Here is a 16469-nt window from a genome sequence, read left to right on the forward strand (position 1 = left end):
CAGCAGTTTCAAAAATTATAAAGAAATTTCGTGAGACCGGTTCTGTAAAAACTCAACATTTAGGTGGAAGACCTCGTAAGACTACTCCTAGACAAGATAATTTAATAGCGAGAGAGTTCAAGAAATTCCCAAAAATAACTCCTCGAGAGGTTGTTAATAGCCTAAAATTAGAAATAAGTACCCGAACAGTTAGTCGCAGGGCAAATGAGGCTGGTATTGGTTGCTATCGTCCTGTGAAAAAACCACTCATTTCTAAAAAGAACCGTTCTGCTCGTCTACAATTTGCCAGGGATAATTTAAACTGGTCGATACAGAAATGGAATACTGTCCTCTTTTCCGACGAATCCAAATACAATTTAAGAGGCAGTGATGGGAGAACATTTGTAAGACGACCAAAGGGAAAAAGATTAGATCCAAGTACACAAATAAGACTGTAAAGTTTGGCGGTGGCAATATTATGGTATGGGGATGTTTTTCAGGGCAAGGTATGGACCCAATTCATATTATAAAAGATACCATGACAGGTATAGGATACAGAATCATATTAAACGATGTTATGTATCCATACGCTGAGGAAAATATGCCCCTAGTTTGGAGATTCCAACACGACAACGCCCGAAACACACCTCTAGGGTTGTAACCGAGTGGTTACAATCCTACGAGGTACGTGTTTTGAAGTGGCCTGACCAATCGCCAGATCTCAATCCCATAGAAAATCTATGGGAAATTGTAGATCGTAAAATAAGGACCCAAAATTACACCAGGAAGGAAGATTTATCGGAGGCGGTTATAAGCGAATGGCAAAATATTTCAAAGGAGACCATTGACTCTTTAATTGGTTCAATGCATCGTCGACGTGTAGCAGTTATAAAAAATATTGAGTTATTGCTAAGTTTAGACCATATTTGTAAAAATAATACCTAAGTTTCCATTATTTTGTCAATGCCGTAATAAAGAAATCTTTTAATTTTGTTTTCTCATTTTTAGAATTTAATTAATTATGTCCTTTGTTTTTTGTTAAATTAAGTTAATAAAAGTATACAAATAAAATACTACAGTTTCAAATTCAAACTAAACAATTGTTTCACCAAATAATTTTTTTGTGTGAAAATGTAAAAAATAAATTTGTTGATGAAAAAATTATTCATTTTCTATTTTTCTAAAGTTTGGAATAAAATATTTTTTTCCTTTATCAATACTTTAAGCCAATGTTTTAAAATAATTAATTAATTTTTCTAATATTCCCCCATTTCAGGTTTCGATTCAGTTTTTCCTACACATCGTTTGCGCATGTTCTACCCCGAAGAATTGGAGAATGTATTTTGCGGCAGTGTCAACGGCACTTACCAACGTTGGGACGTTAAAATGCTACAGGACAGCTGTCGTACCGATCATGGTTTCAATCAAGATTCTCAAGCCATACAATTCCTCTACGAAATACTCTCAACGTACACGCGCGAGGAGCAACGTCTATTTTTGCAATTTGTAACGGGTTCGCCCCGTCTACCCACGGGCGGTTTTAAATCTCTAACACCACCACTAACTATAGTACGTAAGACATTAGATGCCAATCAAAATCCCAACGATTATTTGCCCTCAGTAATGACATGTGTTAACTATTTAAAATTACCCGACTATTCGAGTCGTGAGGTGATGAGACAAAAGCTTAAAATGGCCGCCAATGAGGGCAGTATGTCGTTCCATTTGTCTTAAATTGTGTTAGAAAGAAAGCAAATAAATATATATTCTTAGCAAGAAATTACGCACATAGAGTATTTTTTAAAGACATACAATAATATACAATACATATTTGTTCTGCTGTAGCAAAATTAAAAAGGGTAGTTATTGAAAAAAAAACTCACACACACACATACGAAAAATAATAACAAATAATGGTGATAATTTTTATGATTTAAATAATTATTTTTTGATTTTTTATTTTCTAATGTATTATTTTGTAAGAAATGGTGATGTTGCTGTTAGAGCAAATTTATATAAAAACAAAAAAAAACATAAAAATAAAATGCTAAACAAAAACCAGAATTATTCAAACAAGAAATATATATAAATACAATAATATAAAATTTAATTTAAATGAAATTCATATTTAATTAAATCTCTCCTCTCCCCCCCCACACACATATATACATTAAAAAAAAACAAAATAAATAAACTTGAAATAAAATAAAAATTTAATTAAACTAGAATTAATATGAAAGAAACAAAAGTAACGTAAACAATTTTATGCATAAAATACTTTAAACAGAAATAATAAGTTTTCAGTTGATTGACTTATTTTTTTTTATAAATAGCTTGTTTAAAACTCCCAGAATTCTGTGTAAAGGAATTAAACTGAAAACCTTAAATATTCTTAATATATTTTTGGGTCTTTATGTAACTTAAACAAAAAGCAAAGCAACCAACCCTTTGAATAAGACTAAAACTATTTTTACTATTATTTAAAAAAGGGTAATTAATCAATAAATTAATTAATGTTTCAATTATATTTCTCTCTCTTTTTTTTTGTGTAATTTTTAAACAAATTTATATAGTTGAATTTCGTTTGTTAATTTTTTATATGCTTACGTTTAATATATTTTTTTAAAATAATTTCTTAAATATTTTTTGTATTTTTTTCTAGTAATTATATTACAAAACTGAATTAAAAATAACTTGAATTTTTTTTCTTTAAAAAAAAAAATTACTGCATAAAATATTATTCGCTTTAAGTTTTATTTTTATTTATGATTTATTTAATATTATAATATATTTTTCTCTTTTTTGTTATGTGGCTTTATATTAATTTAAAATTATTAAATTCATATACTATTTCAATTAAATTAATGTTTAGTTATAAAAATAAACATAAAAATTAATAAAAAAAAAACAAACCTCCACTTTATATACAGAAATATTACAATAAGTAACTAAAGTGTTTATTAAAGAAAAAAAAAATAATATCAACAATTTTTTAATTTATTTCAAAAGACAGTTAATTTTTCGATAAATGGTATTTGAAACTTAGATGGAGTAAGAAGTGGTTATGGAAGATAGTATATATCATAGACTAACATAGACCCGAATCAGCTGTTTTTAGCAACATGGCGGAGGCAAACAAAAAAAAATTTACGAAAAATTAACAAAAGAAAATGTATAATAAACCACGGTAGATTTAAAAGAGGGACAAACATATAAATTTATCTTTCTATATCTCGTCTCACACACTCATCGATTTTTTACTACATTTTATTTTTTCTCTCGCCTTAATGGTGGAATTGAAAAAATGTTAAAAAAAAATGTAAACAAAACCATACGGTTCGAAATTACTTGTTTGACAGCTGTCAATGGTCTCTTATCTGTAATAATCTGTGGTATATATGTTATGGCTTTTTCCCTGCATAATTTTCAAATGACTTCGAAAATAAAATTTTAATTTCTCTACCTAACCCAAACAATTTGAAGTTTACAGGATGTTATTATTGTAAAACCTTTATTTCTGATACTATTGCATTCAATTTTTGTGACGAGGGGGGTTCTTATGTAATTCGATTCGAAACGAACCATATTGGAATCACTAAAAAACTCAATTTCGAAAAAATACGAGTTAGGGCTTTTCTACATTATACTAACGACTGCGTGCCACAACTATAAACGCACCATTGATACAGCTCATATTTAATGTTAAGAAAATACATTTTCAATTTAAGAAATTACATTTCCCCTTCACACATGCCGATGAATTCACCCAATTATTTGAGATTATGGCATTCGATATATCGAGCAAGAAATTTAGTACATTTTATCATAATTTCGATATCGAAATAATTTTTCGATAAGATAAATCATTCCATCACGAATGTGGTAATTTGGACCCAGTTTTAGATAATGCTACGACTGGCTTGCTATCTTGTAGCAACACATCTCATTTCATTAATGACGAACTATTAAAATTAATCTTTAAGAAAAATTTGTTTCCTTCTGCAGATCTATCCAATTCTTATTAAATCATTTGATCCAAAAAACAATAAATGAATTTTCATCAAAAAAAATATCATATAAAACTACGAAAATTATGAAAATAAATAAAGGAAAAGCGTCTGTCCAAATGTTAGAACAATTTTCTCTGCATCACCAGAAGGAGATGATTGAAATGTGAAAGTAATTTTTGAATTACCATGAGCTTTTTAATCAATTTATATTGTTGTTGTGTCACCCATAAAATTTGGGAGAGAGCAAAATATTTTGAATATATTATATAGTTGGGCTTCTAGTTCTACCACTTATACCCAAAAACTTGTGCTTGGATTTCTCTGAGGTGTGTTGCACATGGAATTTTGTGTATTTATAATCAATTTAACCCTTCGTTAGTCGCAATTATTTGCAATCGATACTAGTCGCAATGTATCAAATTGATATCAATAAAAGAAAGATGCGTTTGAAAATAATCTCTTTACTTTTTATTTCGAAAACATAAAAACAATATTAAATTCAAAGTATTTAAAAGAGTAATAAAAATAAAATTGCAGTTAAAATATATTTTTATCAAAAAATAGCTTAGGCCCTAATTTTGTAAATCACGTCACAAAGTGATATTTACATGGAAAGCAAAAACAAAATTTCATAAATTTTAAAATTCTTAACAGAACAAACGCACGAAAATTCAAGCATTGATTTGCCTTTCATAATTTGAAAATTGTGTATATAAAACAAAAACAAATTTTTGAAATTTTGTTTTTGCTTTCCATATAAATATCACTTTGGTGACGTGATTACAAAATTAGGGCCTTAAAATTTAGGGTGTTTAAAAAAATTTACGCTTAAAAAATGTTTGCCTGTATCAACTAGACCAGTTGCGACTAACGGAGGGTTAAAGTAATAAATGCCGAACCACAATGCTCCAAAGTAGAACACCTCGGATATATAAAAAATTAAAAATGATGCCAAATTTCCCATATTTTTGAAAAAAAGTCTTCTATAATTTTTTGAATTCTTAAAAATTTGTGTACATTTTTGAAAAGAGGACATAATTTCCGTTAATATATAATACGTAATACGTATTTTCTTTTCCGCTAATAAATTTGTTGTTAATTACAAAAAAAAAAGATATTTCCAGAAAATCGGGAAAGAATTGGATCAGTTATTAGCAAAAAAGCAGACCAAGGTAGGTAAAAAAAATTAAATTTTGCGTTCGAAATTTATTTCGACTACGAGTGCGAGAATTCCCAATTCACAACATCTGATTTGTTAGCTTCATACAATAAATTTTTAAGGTTATTTTGTAGTGGATATTAATTCAAGAAAATTTTAATGTTTTAATAAAGATTTATTCTATAAAACATGAATTCGCAAAGGAATGAATTTGTATACATTTGAAGCTAAAAGCAATTAAGCCTATGAATTAATTCATAATGAATTCATTAACTGAATGGTTAAGAGATCAAATTTAGGTTGATTTCGAAAATGGAATTAAGAATTAATTCTTTCGATAGCTCATTCAGATTCATCCTCGATTGCTCGTGTTGTCCAGAGCAGGGCAATGACTGAATAGGTGGGACTGTCTCCTTCCCTTTTTCTTTTTGAATTCCCCTTCTTAATGAATTAATTAAATCAATGGTTAAGTGATCAAATGTATGTCGATTTCGAAAATGGAATTAAGAATTAATTGTTTCGAACCTCATCTAAGCTCGAGAGGAAAGGGTTTCCATGTGTACATTCCGTCATGTCAGAGCATGGCAATGACTGAATAGGTAGGACGGTCTCCTCCTCTTCTTCTTTTTGACTGATTCTACAGTAAAGGTAGACCCATTCTCCTAGCATATGCCCTGTAATAGTTGAAAAAATTAGACTTATTTGTTCACGGCGTAATTCTAAAAGTAGTACTTGTCCTGCCGACGGGCCAGTTTGTCCTTGCAATAACACAAGTGTATTAATTGGATTATATGTTCTGTGCAGTCTCATACAGTTTTTGCTGGACAAAAAACGGCTTGCATTTTGCGAGGGAAATATTAGAAAAGCGGTCAATTGCCTCTTCATCCATCATCGCACCCCTTTTTCTGGCCAATTCAACAGCTATACAATTAACCTGATTATCACTCTGTACATGGAATTTTATAAGCGTTAACCTCGAATGTCTCACTATATCATTTAGAGATCCGCTATTCCATTAATGGTCAGCCTTGCTAGCAGTAAATATACAGACATCCCCAGATAAGTCAGTTGGATGCACGTTTTTATGGCGGTAATTTCCACCTAAAGAGCTGTGCAGAAGTTAGGTAGCATAGAGTAGGATTTATTCAATAGTCCTCGATAATTACCCCACTTGTTGCCCTCATTGTGACACAAAAAGTGGGATAGAGTACGCTTCAGGCTTATTACAGAATTCCAATTCGTAATTTTCTTATTTGAGTTTATGGGATTCGATATCGAGCAGAAAATTTAGTATTTTTTATGATAATTTCTATATCGAAAACAATTTTTCGATACGATATATAATTCGAATTACGAATTAGTAATTAAATTTTCCCACCTGATAGATAGATATTCGAAAATTTAATATTCCTAAAAACAATACAAATATTCAAACGCAATAGCAAACTATTTGCAACATACATATAATTTTTCTAAAGAGAAATTACGGAGAACTTGTGAATGATAGCTATTCATGCCTATCGGGAATCATTTTATCTTTAATCTAGTTCGAAACTGTCGTAGGCACATAAAACATAAAACTGAACATCGTATTTAGTAGAGCTGCATTTTAAGTTTTTAATTTTCTGATATTTTCTTCATTTTAAAGGACTTCTAAAAAATTATTTAGTTTTGGTCAATATGGGCATCAAATGAAACAGGACAATCTCTAGAAATTGAAAAAAAAATTGTTTTAATTTTTCAGGACGAAAAATTGCAATTAATGTCCTTTGAAAATATTAGCCTTTCACATCCATATTAAGGTTTAACGAATAAAGCTATACGAACAAAATTTAAGTATGTGGTAAAGTCGTAAGGATATGAAAGGATACAATTTTCAAAGGACATTATGTACAATTGTTTGTCCTGAAAATTTAAAACAAAAAATGTTTCCAATTCAAGAGATTGTCCTCTTTCGTTTGATACCCATAGGACAAAAACTAATGTGTATAAATATTTAAATAAATTTTTTTATCCTTAAAATTTTTAAGTCCTTTAACCCCCATTAACACGAAGTCTGGTTATGCCTTAACTAATGGTTATACTGTCGGTTAAAATTATTTTTGTATGAAAACTGTCAATATAACTAATAGTTAAAACATAACCAGACTTCGTGTTACTGGGGGTAAGAAGGAGAAAAGATCAGAAAATGAAAAACTGTGAAATTGTCACACGACGTAATTTTCCGATACAGTTTTTTTTAATTCAGACTACGGCGAAAACAGATACACATACATAATCGGTCTGTGGATCAATCGCATTTGCAATTGTATTCAATAAACTGAAATTTGTTACATTCTTAAATTCAAACGTTCCTTTTGGGACTAAAGGGAACATGGAGGTTACCAAACAATTCACTTTATTTATTAAACACTTTAGTAAATTATTGAAATCTTAAGCAAATTTAGCACAAACCATCCACAAATTATGTTGGTGTTAATAAAATTCATTAAATATAAACTTTTCTAATACTTATAAATGCAAATTACAATTAAAATTCAATTGTATTTGCTGTATTTATTAAATGTATTTAAAACTCAAATAAGGACATACAAACTTATTTATAAACAATTTTAAATTTATCAAAGATTTATAAAACAAAATTTTCATATTCAGTATAGAATTTGTTTTTTTTTAAACCTTTGATAAATTTAAGATTCTATCTACATAATTCTAATGCAAAAGTCGTTTAAGCTTAAAAAAAACAAATAATCAAATATAGAATTAAACAAATACATAATATAAAAGATAAAAATACAAATCAAATAAAATAGTAATATGTAATAATAATAAAATAATAATTAAATATTGTCATTGACACACTTTAAAAAACAAGTACATAGAAAGAAACTCAGTTAGTTATAAAAAATGAAAACTAAACTTAAACTTAAATACTTTTTTATAAATTATTTTAAACACAATTTAAACTACAGATATGAAATTATATTTTTAATTAATTAAATTATTCAAATTTAAATTTGTTTATTTCAAATTACCCTTAACTGTGTTACATAATAATCATTTATTTTAGTTTAACATATTTTTGTGTATAATTGTATGTTATATTCTAATTCTAATTAATGCAATGCATATATATATTTTTCTATATAAACTACATACTAAAATAAAAAACTAAAATAAAATTATAATCTAAACCTAAACAAAAAAACTCTAAAATAAAATTTAAATAAAACTACATAATCGTAAAACAGTTATACTATAAACGTATAAACAAATAATTATAATTAAATTCAAGAAGAAAAACTATAATTTTAGTTTAATTAATAAATTTTAAAAGGAACAACAAATAAAGTGCATAAAATTATAATTATAAATATTATTATATATACATATTAAACACATACATACAATATATATATATAGATATATATATGAATAACAAATATATACATAAACTATACATATAATTACAAAGGAAAAACAAATAAATTTAATTTAAAAGAATGAAAAATAATACAAATAAAATAAAAATTAACAAAATACAAAATACAAAATTGAAAAATAAAAAAAATATGAAATTTTGTATAATATGGAAGGAGAGAAGAAAATTGCAATGGTTTGTATATGGTTAGCAATAATGAAAGGTTTTTGAATTGAAAGTTGGTTCTAGTTAGGAAAAACAAGTAAGAAAGTTATATTCGGCTACACCAATTACATCATCAATATGTAATTTTGGCCTTCTATGGGGTCTTGAATTTGATAGATTGATTAATTTCTTAAGACTTTAAATGATTTATGTCGAAATTTATGTTAATATCATTATATATAAATTAATTATTGACAATAAAATGTTAGAGATGAGCGATCCCGTGATTTTTGAAGAACGTAGTTCTCAGTGAACGTGATTTATAAATCACTGTTCTTTTAAACAGTGACTGTGATCACGTTTTGTCTATGTTAAGCAAAATAACAATTATGTTACGAAGAATACATTATGTATTATTTTCATTCTTAAATCTGTTCTTATGTTAACCAAAAACTATTATTTGCTGATTTAAAAACGTCTGTTAAAAAAACATAGGAAAATAACAGAATTAAGCAAATGCAACAAAATGTTAAGAGAACTGATATGTTACTAATATTTTATTTTACTTATACACTGTGTTGGAGATATATTAATTTATGCGCCTAAAATATGCAGTAACTGTTGTTACCAGTGAATGTTGAAATATACAGTTGTGTTCATAAAAATAGGAGTGAACCTATTAAAAAACAAGAGATTAATTTTTAACTAAAAACAACAAGATTTATTCCATTTGTTTTTGTGTAATGTAATGTCGATTTAATCCTAAATTATTTAAATAATTCATTAATTAAATAAAGCTTTTGAGAAGAAAGTAACGGAAAGTTAAAAAACAATATCTTAAAAATTGCTGTTCAAAATAATAGGAGCATTTCAGTATTGATTAATATTTACTATTAAAAAAGTTAAAAAAGCTTATGAATATTATCAGAAACTTTAAATGCGATCAGTATTTGGTAGAATATCCTTTATTTTTTATTACTGCAGCACATCTGCGAGGCATAGAGTCGATTAAATCCTGACATCGCTTTAGAGGAATTTGATTCCACCCAACTTTCACTACAGACCACAATTCAGCTGCATTTGACGGTTTTCGTTCCGCAACATATTTCTTAACATCCCTCCATAGATGTTCTATGGGATTCAAGTCTGGGGACTGAACAGGACATGAGATAACCTAGACGATGTGGACCCAAAACCTTCCTTTACCAATTTGCTCGTGTGTTTCGGGTCGTTGTCTTGTTGGAAGACACATTTTAGTGGCATATTCCACACTGCATATGGCAGCATAATATTTCCACGTACATTTTTGGGTCCATAGTGCCTTTTATTTCGTGTATTGTACCAACACCGTTGCATGAAAAGCATCCCCATATCTATGCTTTTGCGCCACCGTGTTTAACTGCCTTTCTTGTGTACTGGACTTCATTTTCTGTGTTCTGACGTCGAGCGTACTGCCTAGATCCAGTTCCACCAAATAATACAATTTTTCTTTCGTCAGTCCAAAAAATATTTCTCCATTTTTCCTTAGGCCAATTGATGTGTTCGTGGGGATTTTTAAATCTTGCCGCTGATTTTGTTCTTAGTTAGTAAGGGCACTTTTCGCAGACTTCTAGCGAATAGTTTGTTCTCCAGCAATCGCCTACGACTAGTAACAACACTTAAAGGAAGTTTAAGTTAATTTTGCATTTTATTTGCTGACGCGGAAGGGTCGCCTTTACTAAAGCGTACTATACGGCGGTCACCTTGACTCGATATTTTCAGCTTCCGAACGCGTGTCTTGGCTTTTTTTTCGTATGACAAGGCATTTGCAATCTTCTGATCAGAGCACGATAGTATTTCTTTAATTTTAATGTATTTTTGGCCTTGATTTCGAAGAATTCTAATAATTTCACGCTTTTCTTCGCTTCTGTACTTTCCACGTCCCAGTGTTTTAAAATATAACAATATTTTATATAAAAACATAATGTTAGAATATTTTCGCATATGATTTTCATATTTACTTATTATTTCACACACGATATATTCACTTAATCACTTTAATTTATTGTAAATCACAATTGCTCCTATTTTTTTGATTCATGCACTTCATGGACAAATAAAGAAATCACCATAAAAAATCACAGAAATAAAAGCTATCACAATAATTTATTTTCATTTCAGTTTTTTACATTCCATTGTAACAACCGCTAGCTTTTTTACATGGTTTTAATGTTGACAGACTAACAAAATAACCTTATTAAGTTATGGGCAACTATTGCTCCTATTATTTTGAACACAGCTGTATAAAAGAACGACATTTAACAGTTTGTTGAAATACGTAAAAGAACGACATTAAAAGTACCTGTTACTTTCTCCATTTGTTACCAGTGATTTTTTAAAAACGTTACCAGTGAATGTTGAATAATATAAAAGAACGACATTTAACAGTATGTTGAAAAATGTGGAGTAACGATATTAAAAGTACCTGTTACTACAGTTGTTCCAGTGATTTTTCTAAAACGTTACCAGTGAATGTTGAAAAATATCGAGCCCTTAGCGCCAAATTTTACAGGAGAAGGTTTTATTTGATTATTTTGAAATTTATACATAGAATTAAAAATGTTATGATGCGATATAATATAATTTCGTTCAATCTGTTTGTCTATTTTTCAAAAATATTGATAACTTTTGACAATTAAAAATTCATGGAATACTTTACAGAAAAATATGACAAAAAATGGTTTTTATTGAATTTTTGCATAGATAAAAATTTTTCGAATTGAAATTAAATTTTTATTTATAAATAGTTTTTAATGAAATTTCACAGTTATGTAGATTTTTCTATTTAAAATGGAAAAATAAAAACGAAATTTTAAATTTATTATCAGTTATCCCGCAATTCCCAAAAAAGTATTGAAAAATTCCAAAAATGGTAATTTTTAGTTTTTTTTTAAAAAAATATTCATTGAAAGGACCTGGTCCCCTCGGTAACAACAATTATGAAATTGGGTTTCTTTTAAAATATTTGATGAAAACTTAGCTTTCAGAAAGTAGAAATTCCTTATACATCCTCTTAGAAATTTTTTGCGATAACTTAAAAAGAAAAAAAGTTCTTTTTTCCCAAAAAATTAGCTAAAAATATCCTAAATTCACATGCATATAACTTTGGACTTAGTCATTATTTTTAAACAATTCCTTTTCCAGTTGACACATACATGTGTTGTTAGTCCAATAAAGGAAAACTGGAGAAAATTGGGAAATATTTGGATACGCTGTTATAAAAAAACTGGAGTAGGGTGGGTAAAAATTTTGAAAAATTGAATTTTCAAATGCGAATATCTTCTAAGCTATAATAGATAATTGATAGCTGCGACGGTGTTTTTTGTAGTGCTCGATGAGAAGATTCTACATGTATGTTTTTGAAATCGGAACTCAAACCAAGAAATAATATCGTTTTAAAAATGGAACATACTCGAGGTGTTCTAATTTGAGGGCCCTTGGTTGCGCCCCTGGTGGGCCCTTGAGGTCCACGTTCAAAACTTAAACTCGACAACACTTCTTCCTTGCGCATGTGAAATTTCATTCAAACCAATCTAACCATTTAGAAGTTACAGACTTATTTCCCTCTTTTTTTCTATACCACTGTGTGTCGCTTACGATAAAATTTGTTTACTGTAAAATATAAACATTGACTTACGATAAAATCTTACCCCCTATATTTTTGATGTTATTAACAATTTTGATATTCTGAGAACGCTAAAACATCAGTAGGTCCATAAAATTTTAATTTCTGCAATAAAACAAAAATTTTAAAAATGTCGCTTACGATAATTTGGCGCTAAGGGCTCGATATTAAGGAACGATATTTAACAGTATGTTGAAAATATGAAAGAACGACTTAAATGTACCTGTTACTTGCAATATTCAGTAACTGTTGTTACCAGTGATTTTTCAATCACAGTGATTAAATCACAGGTATGGAAATATCGCTCATCTCTATAAAATGTATATATGATATAGGGCTTATATAAATTATGGAACGATTCTCACAAAAGTTAGTAGAAAGATTTAGGTTAATATAATACTTGTTTATGTTCAATTTCTTAACGATATTAATTATTATAAGAAAATTAAGAAGACATACATACAGACAGCAGACAGACATAAATCGTCTTAGAATCTTGTGAGGACCCAGAATAAATATACTTTTGTGGGCATGCGATGAATATTTGGATGTGTTAACGGAATGATAAAATCAATATGCCGACATCTTTTTTGATGGTGGGTATAAAAAGTGTTTGACAGATTTCGGGAATACTCCGATCGGAATGGTTTTTTTTTAAGTTTTATATTTATTTCAATAAATTATTTCATACAATGTTGAGCATCAGCGCCTCTAGGACATTCAGGCCTGTCACGCATTTTGTTCGGAATGGTTTCAATTCCGTAGTTTATATTCCGATCGATTTCGTTTTAGGTTCTTCAGATTCCGTGTATTTTATTAATTCCAAAAATATTTAATAATTCTGTATTTATGATATTAATTTGACTGTGTTTTTTATATTAAAACAAAAGTGAAGTTTTTGGTGCAGAATTTGATTAAACATTTTAGAAAAACAAATAATTTCAATGAAATATCAATTCCATTTTGAAAACTGAAAGTGGTTTCATTCCGAAAGAAATTTTCGTTTTACTTTTTCTGAAGAAGCGTAATAAGGAATTAATTCCACTTTCGATCGGAATGGAATTCTGTGACAGGCCTGATTATTGAGGCAAGTTGGCAAAGAGATCAAACTTAAAATTATTTAACAATTATTTGTAAAAAAAAAACAATAATTTTATGTATGTAAATATAATTTAATTTCATATTTACCTTTAATAGCTCCTATCTATACATACATATATATAAATCACAAAAAATGTTTCTACCTGCCTATGTCCGTTACAGACTCTGAAACCATCCAACCGATTAGCTCCAAACCGGCTTCATTAAAAAGGAAATTTGATGAAATTGGTTTTAGACAACTAAAAGACTGCATTAGGTCCATTAGATCCATTCGGCCCATTTTCGAATTTTACCATACAAACATTTTTACCAATTTTGAACTTATGGAAATTTGTATAACTTGAAATTTTGTATATAGACACCTCTCCCGATGTGTACATCCACTAAGAAGGGATTTTTGGAAATTATAATGTTAAGGGAGAAAATTGGTAAAAACGGGTTAAATCGGTATCTCTACATATCCGGTAATAATAAAGCTAACACCAAAAATCCAACTTTATCTGAATTTATGACAAAAGTAAGAGAGCTATATTCGACTGTGCTGAATCTTATATAACCTTCACCAAATTATACTTTAAAATTTTTTTTTTTAATTTTTTGGAAAAAATTTTTTTTTCCAATTGTTTTTTTAAATTTTAAAAATTTTTTAAAATTTAAAAAAAAACTTTTGGTGAAAAAATTCGGGTTAAAAAATATTTTTTCCGATTATGACCCATTGCAGGTCCAACTTACTGTTGTAGCCTTATATACATCGTTGCAATGGACTTTGAAATATCTATCAATAGATATCCATATTGTCATATTAATGATTTAGTAATCCAGTCTCAGTAATCCAGATATATGTAAAAGATAGGTCAAAAATCAAGGTTGTCCTGGTTTTTTCCTCATATCTCAGCCATTTGTGGACCGATTTTGCTGATTTTAAATAGCAAACTTCTCGAAAGCAAGTCTGACAGAATTATTGAAGATTTGGATCCCGAAGATATCTGGGGTCTTCAGAAAATTGATTTCAACAGACAGACAGACGGACATGGCTTAATCGACTCCGCTATCTATAAGGATCCAGAATATATATACTACTAGGGTCGGAAATGAAAAATGTAGAAATTACAAACGGAATGACAAACTTATATATACCCTTCTCACGAAGGTGAAGGGTATAATAAAGAATTAATAAATATGTTTTTTTTATACCCTTCAGATTCGTGAGAAGGGTATATATAAGTTTGTCATTCCGTTTGTAATTTCTACATTTTTCATTTCCGACCCTATAAAGTATATATATTCTGGATCCTTATAGATAGCGGAGTCGATTAAGCCATGTCCGTCTGTCTGTCTGTCCGTCTGTCTGTTGAAATCAGTTTTCTGAAGACCCCAGATATCTTTGGGATCCAAATCTTCAATAATTCTGTCAGACATGCTTTCGAGAATTTTGCTATTTAAAATCAGCAAAATCGGTCCACAAATGGCTGAGATATGAGGAAAAAACCAAGACAACCTCGATTTTTGACCAATTTTTGACCTATATCTGGATTACTAAGACATTAATATAGACAATATGGATATCTAATGATAGATATTTCAAAGACATTTGCAACGACGTATATAAGACCATATTAAGTTGGACCTACAATGGGTCAAAATCGGGAAAAAAAATTTTTAACCCGAATTTTTTTTTTCAAAAAAAAAAATTTAAAAAACCAAAAAAAAAATTTTAAAATTTAAAAAAAAAAAATTTTAAATTTAAAAAAATTTAAATTTAATAAAAAAAAATTTAAAATAAATTTTTTTTCAAAAAATGAAAAAAACAACTAAAAAAAAAAATTAATTTTGTTTACCTAAAAATATTTAAAATTTTGAAGTATAATTTGGTGAAGGGTATATAAGATTCGGCACAGCCGAATATAGCACTCTTACTTGTTTTCTACTAATTTTTTTCCATGCTAATTCGAAAATGGATTTTTTGAAACTGTCGAATTCGAAAACCGCCTAATTAATTTCAGTTTTCGGTTCAACTCAGACAAGTATATTTCTTCTTTAGTAAAAACTAAGAGGTTTATAATGAAAATACGACGAATGAGTTAAATAGTTTTTTTATTAAAAAATCATTATCAATACGAGATTTGACATGTAGGAAGGTTTTTTAACTGCATATCATAACCTTAAATGCAAACGGATGTAACTACACAAAAATTCAATCGATTTTTTGATTGATTATGGTTTCTTTGCTCACGCAAATCGTTAGACTACTCCTGTGATCAAAAATTACAACTTTATTAAAGAAATTCAAACGGACGTAACTACAAATGTATCGTTCCAAAGCGTTATTTATCAATACCGCTAAAGTATTGTTATTCTATTTACAAAATAATTTATATGGGGGATTTCATGTCAAGTGAACCAACTATTGAAACCGATGTGTTCCGATCCGTATGATAATTGCCCCAAGGCTAGACCTATTGGATAGTAATTTAGACACAATTTTTTAAAAAGAGCGGTCAAAAATTCTATGAGTTTGAGGAAGTAATATTTTGTTCGAAAAAAAAATAAAAAATGTTTGACTTTTTTTTTGCAAAATCAAAAACTTTGATGTCTTGAGTTACAAAACATTTATTTTGATAGATATCCCACTAAGCGACCAATAAGCTCTTCAAAAGCTTTCTTTTAACACAAAAGTACAGTACTTTCATCAAAAAAAAGAATTGCAGGCTAATAAAATTAATTCAAAAACAAATTATATGGTATTACAAACTAATTAATTTTCGAGAAGAATATAGTCATAAAAGTTATGACAATCTGCTGGTATTAATGGTTTTGAGTCTTGCAGATGTTACCACTTTTTCTTTGTTATTTTAATTCTCTGAGTATGTAATTGGGTTGGTTCTCGAATCTACAGATTTTCTTCCAGTTCTTTGTATAAGTAACCCAGTGCAATCATATGCACTGGGTTACTTATCATTGTTCATTTCG

The 16469-nt window shown here is 28.6% G+C and overlaps 1 protein-coding gene across 3 annotated transcripts in view; it reads left to right on the forward strand.

The window, feature by feature from the left end:
* ctrip (E3 ubiquitin-protein ligase ctrip) overlaps window positions 1–2967 on the forward strand; it is a 96249-nt gene extending 93282 nt beyond the window's left edge. For all 3 annotated transcript variants that reach the window (XM_065508979.1, XM_065508987.1, XM_065508996.1), the window contains one exon: window positions 1256–2967. In XM_065508979.1, the coding sequence (XP_065365051.1) occupies window positions 1256–1713 (458 nt within the window). In that variant the 3' untranslated portion in view covers window positions 1714–2967. The remainder of the gene's footprint in view (window positions 1–1255) is intronic.
* The last annotated feature ends 13502 nt before the right edge of the window (window positions 2968–16469 follow it).

The sequence above is a fragment of the Calliphora vicina genome, chromosome 1, assembly GCF_958450345.1.
Source record: "Calliphora vicina chromosome 1, idCalVici1.1, whole genome shotgun sequence".
Classification (NCBI taxonomy): domain Eukaryota; kingdom Metazoa; phylum Arthropoda; class Insecta; order Diptera; family Calliphoridae; genus Calliphora; species Calliphora vicina.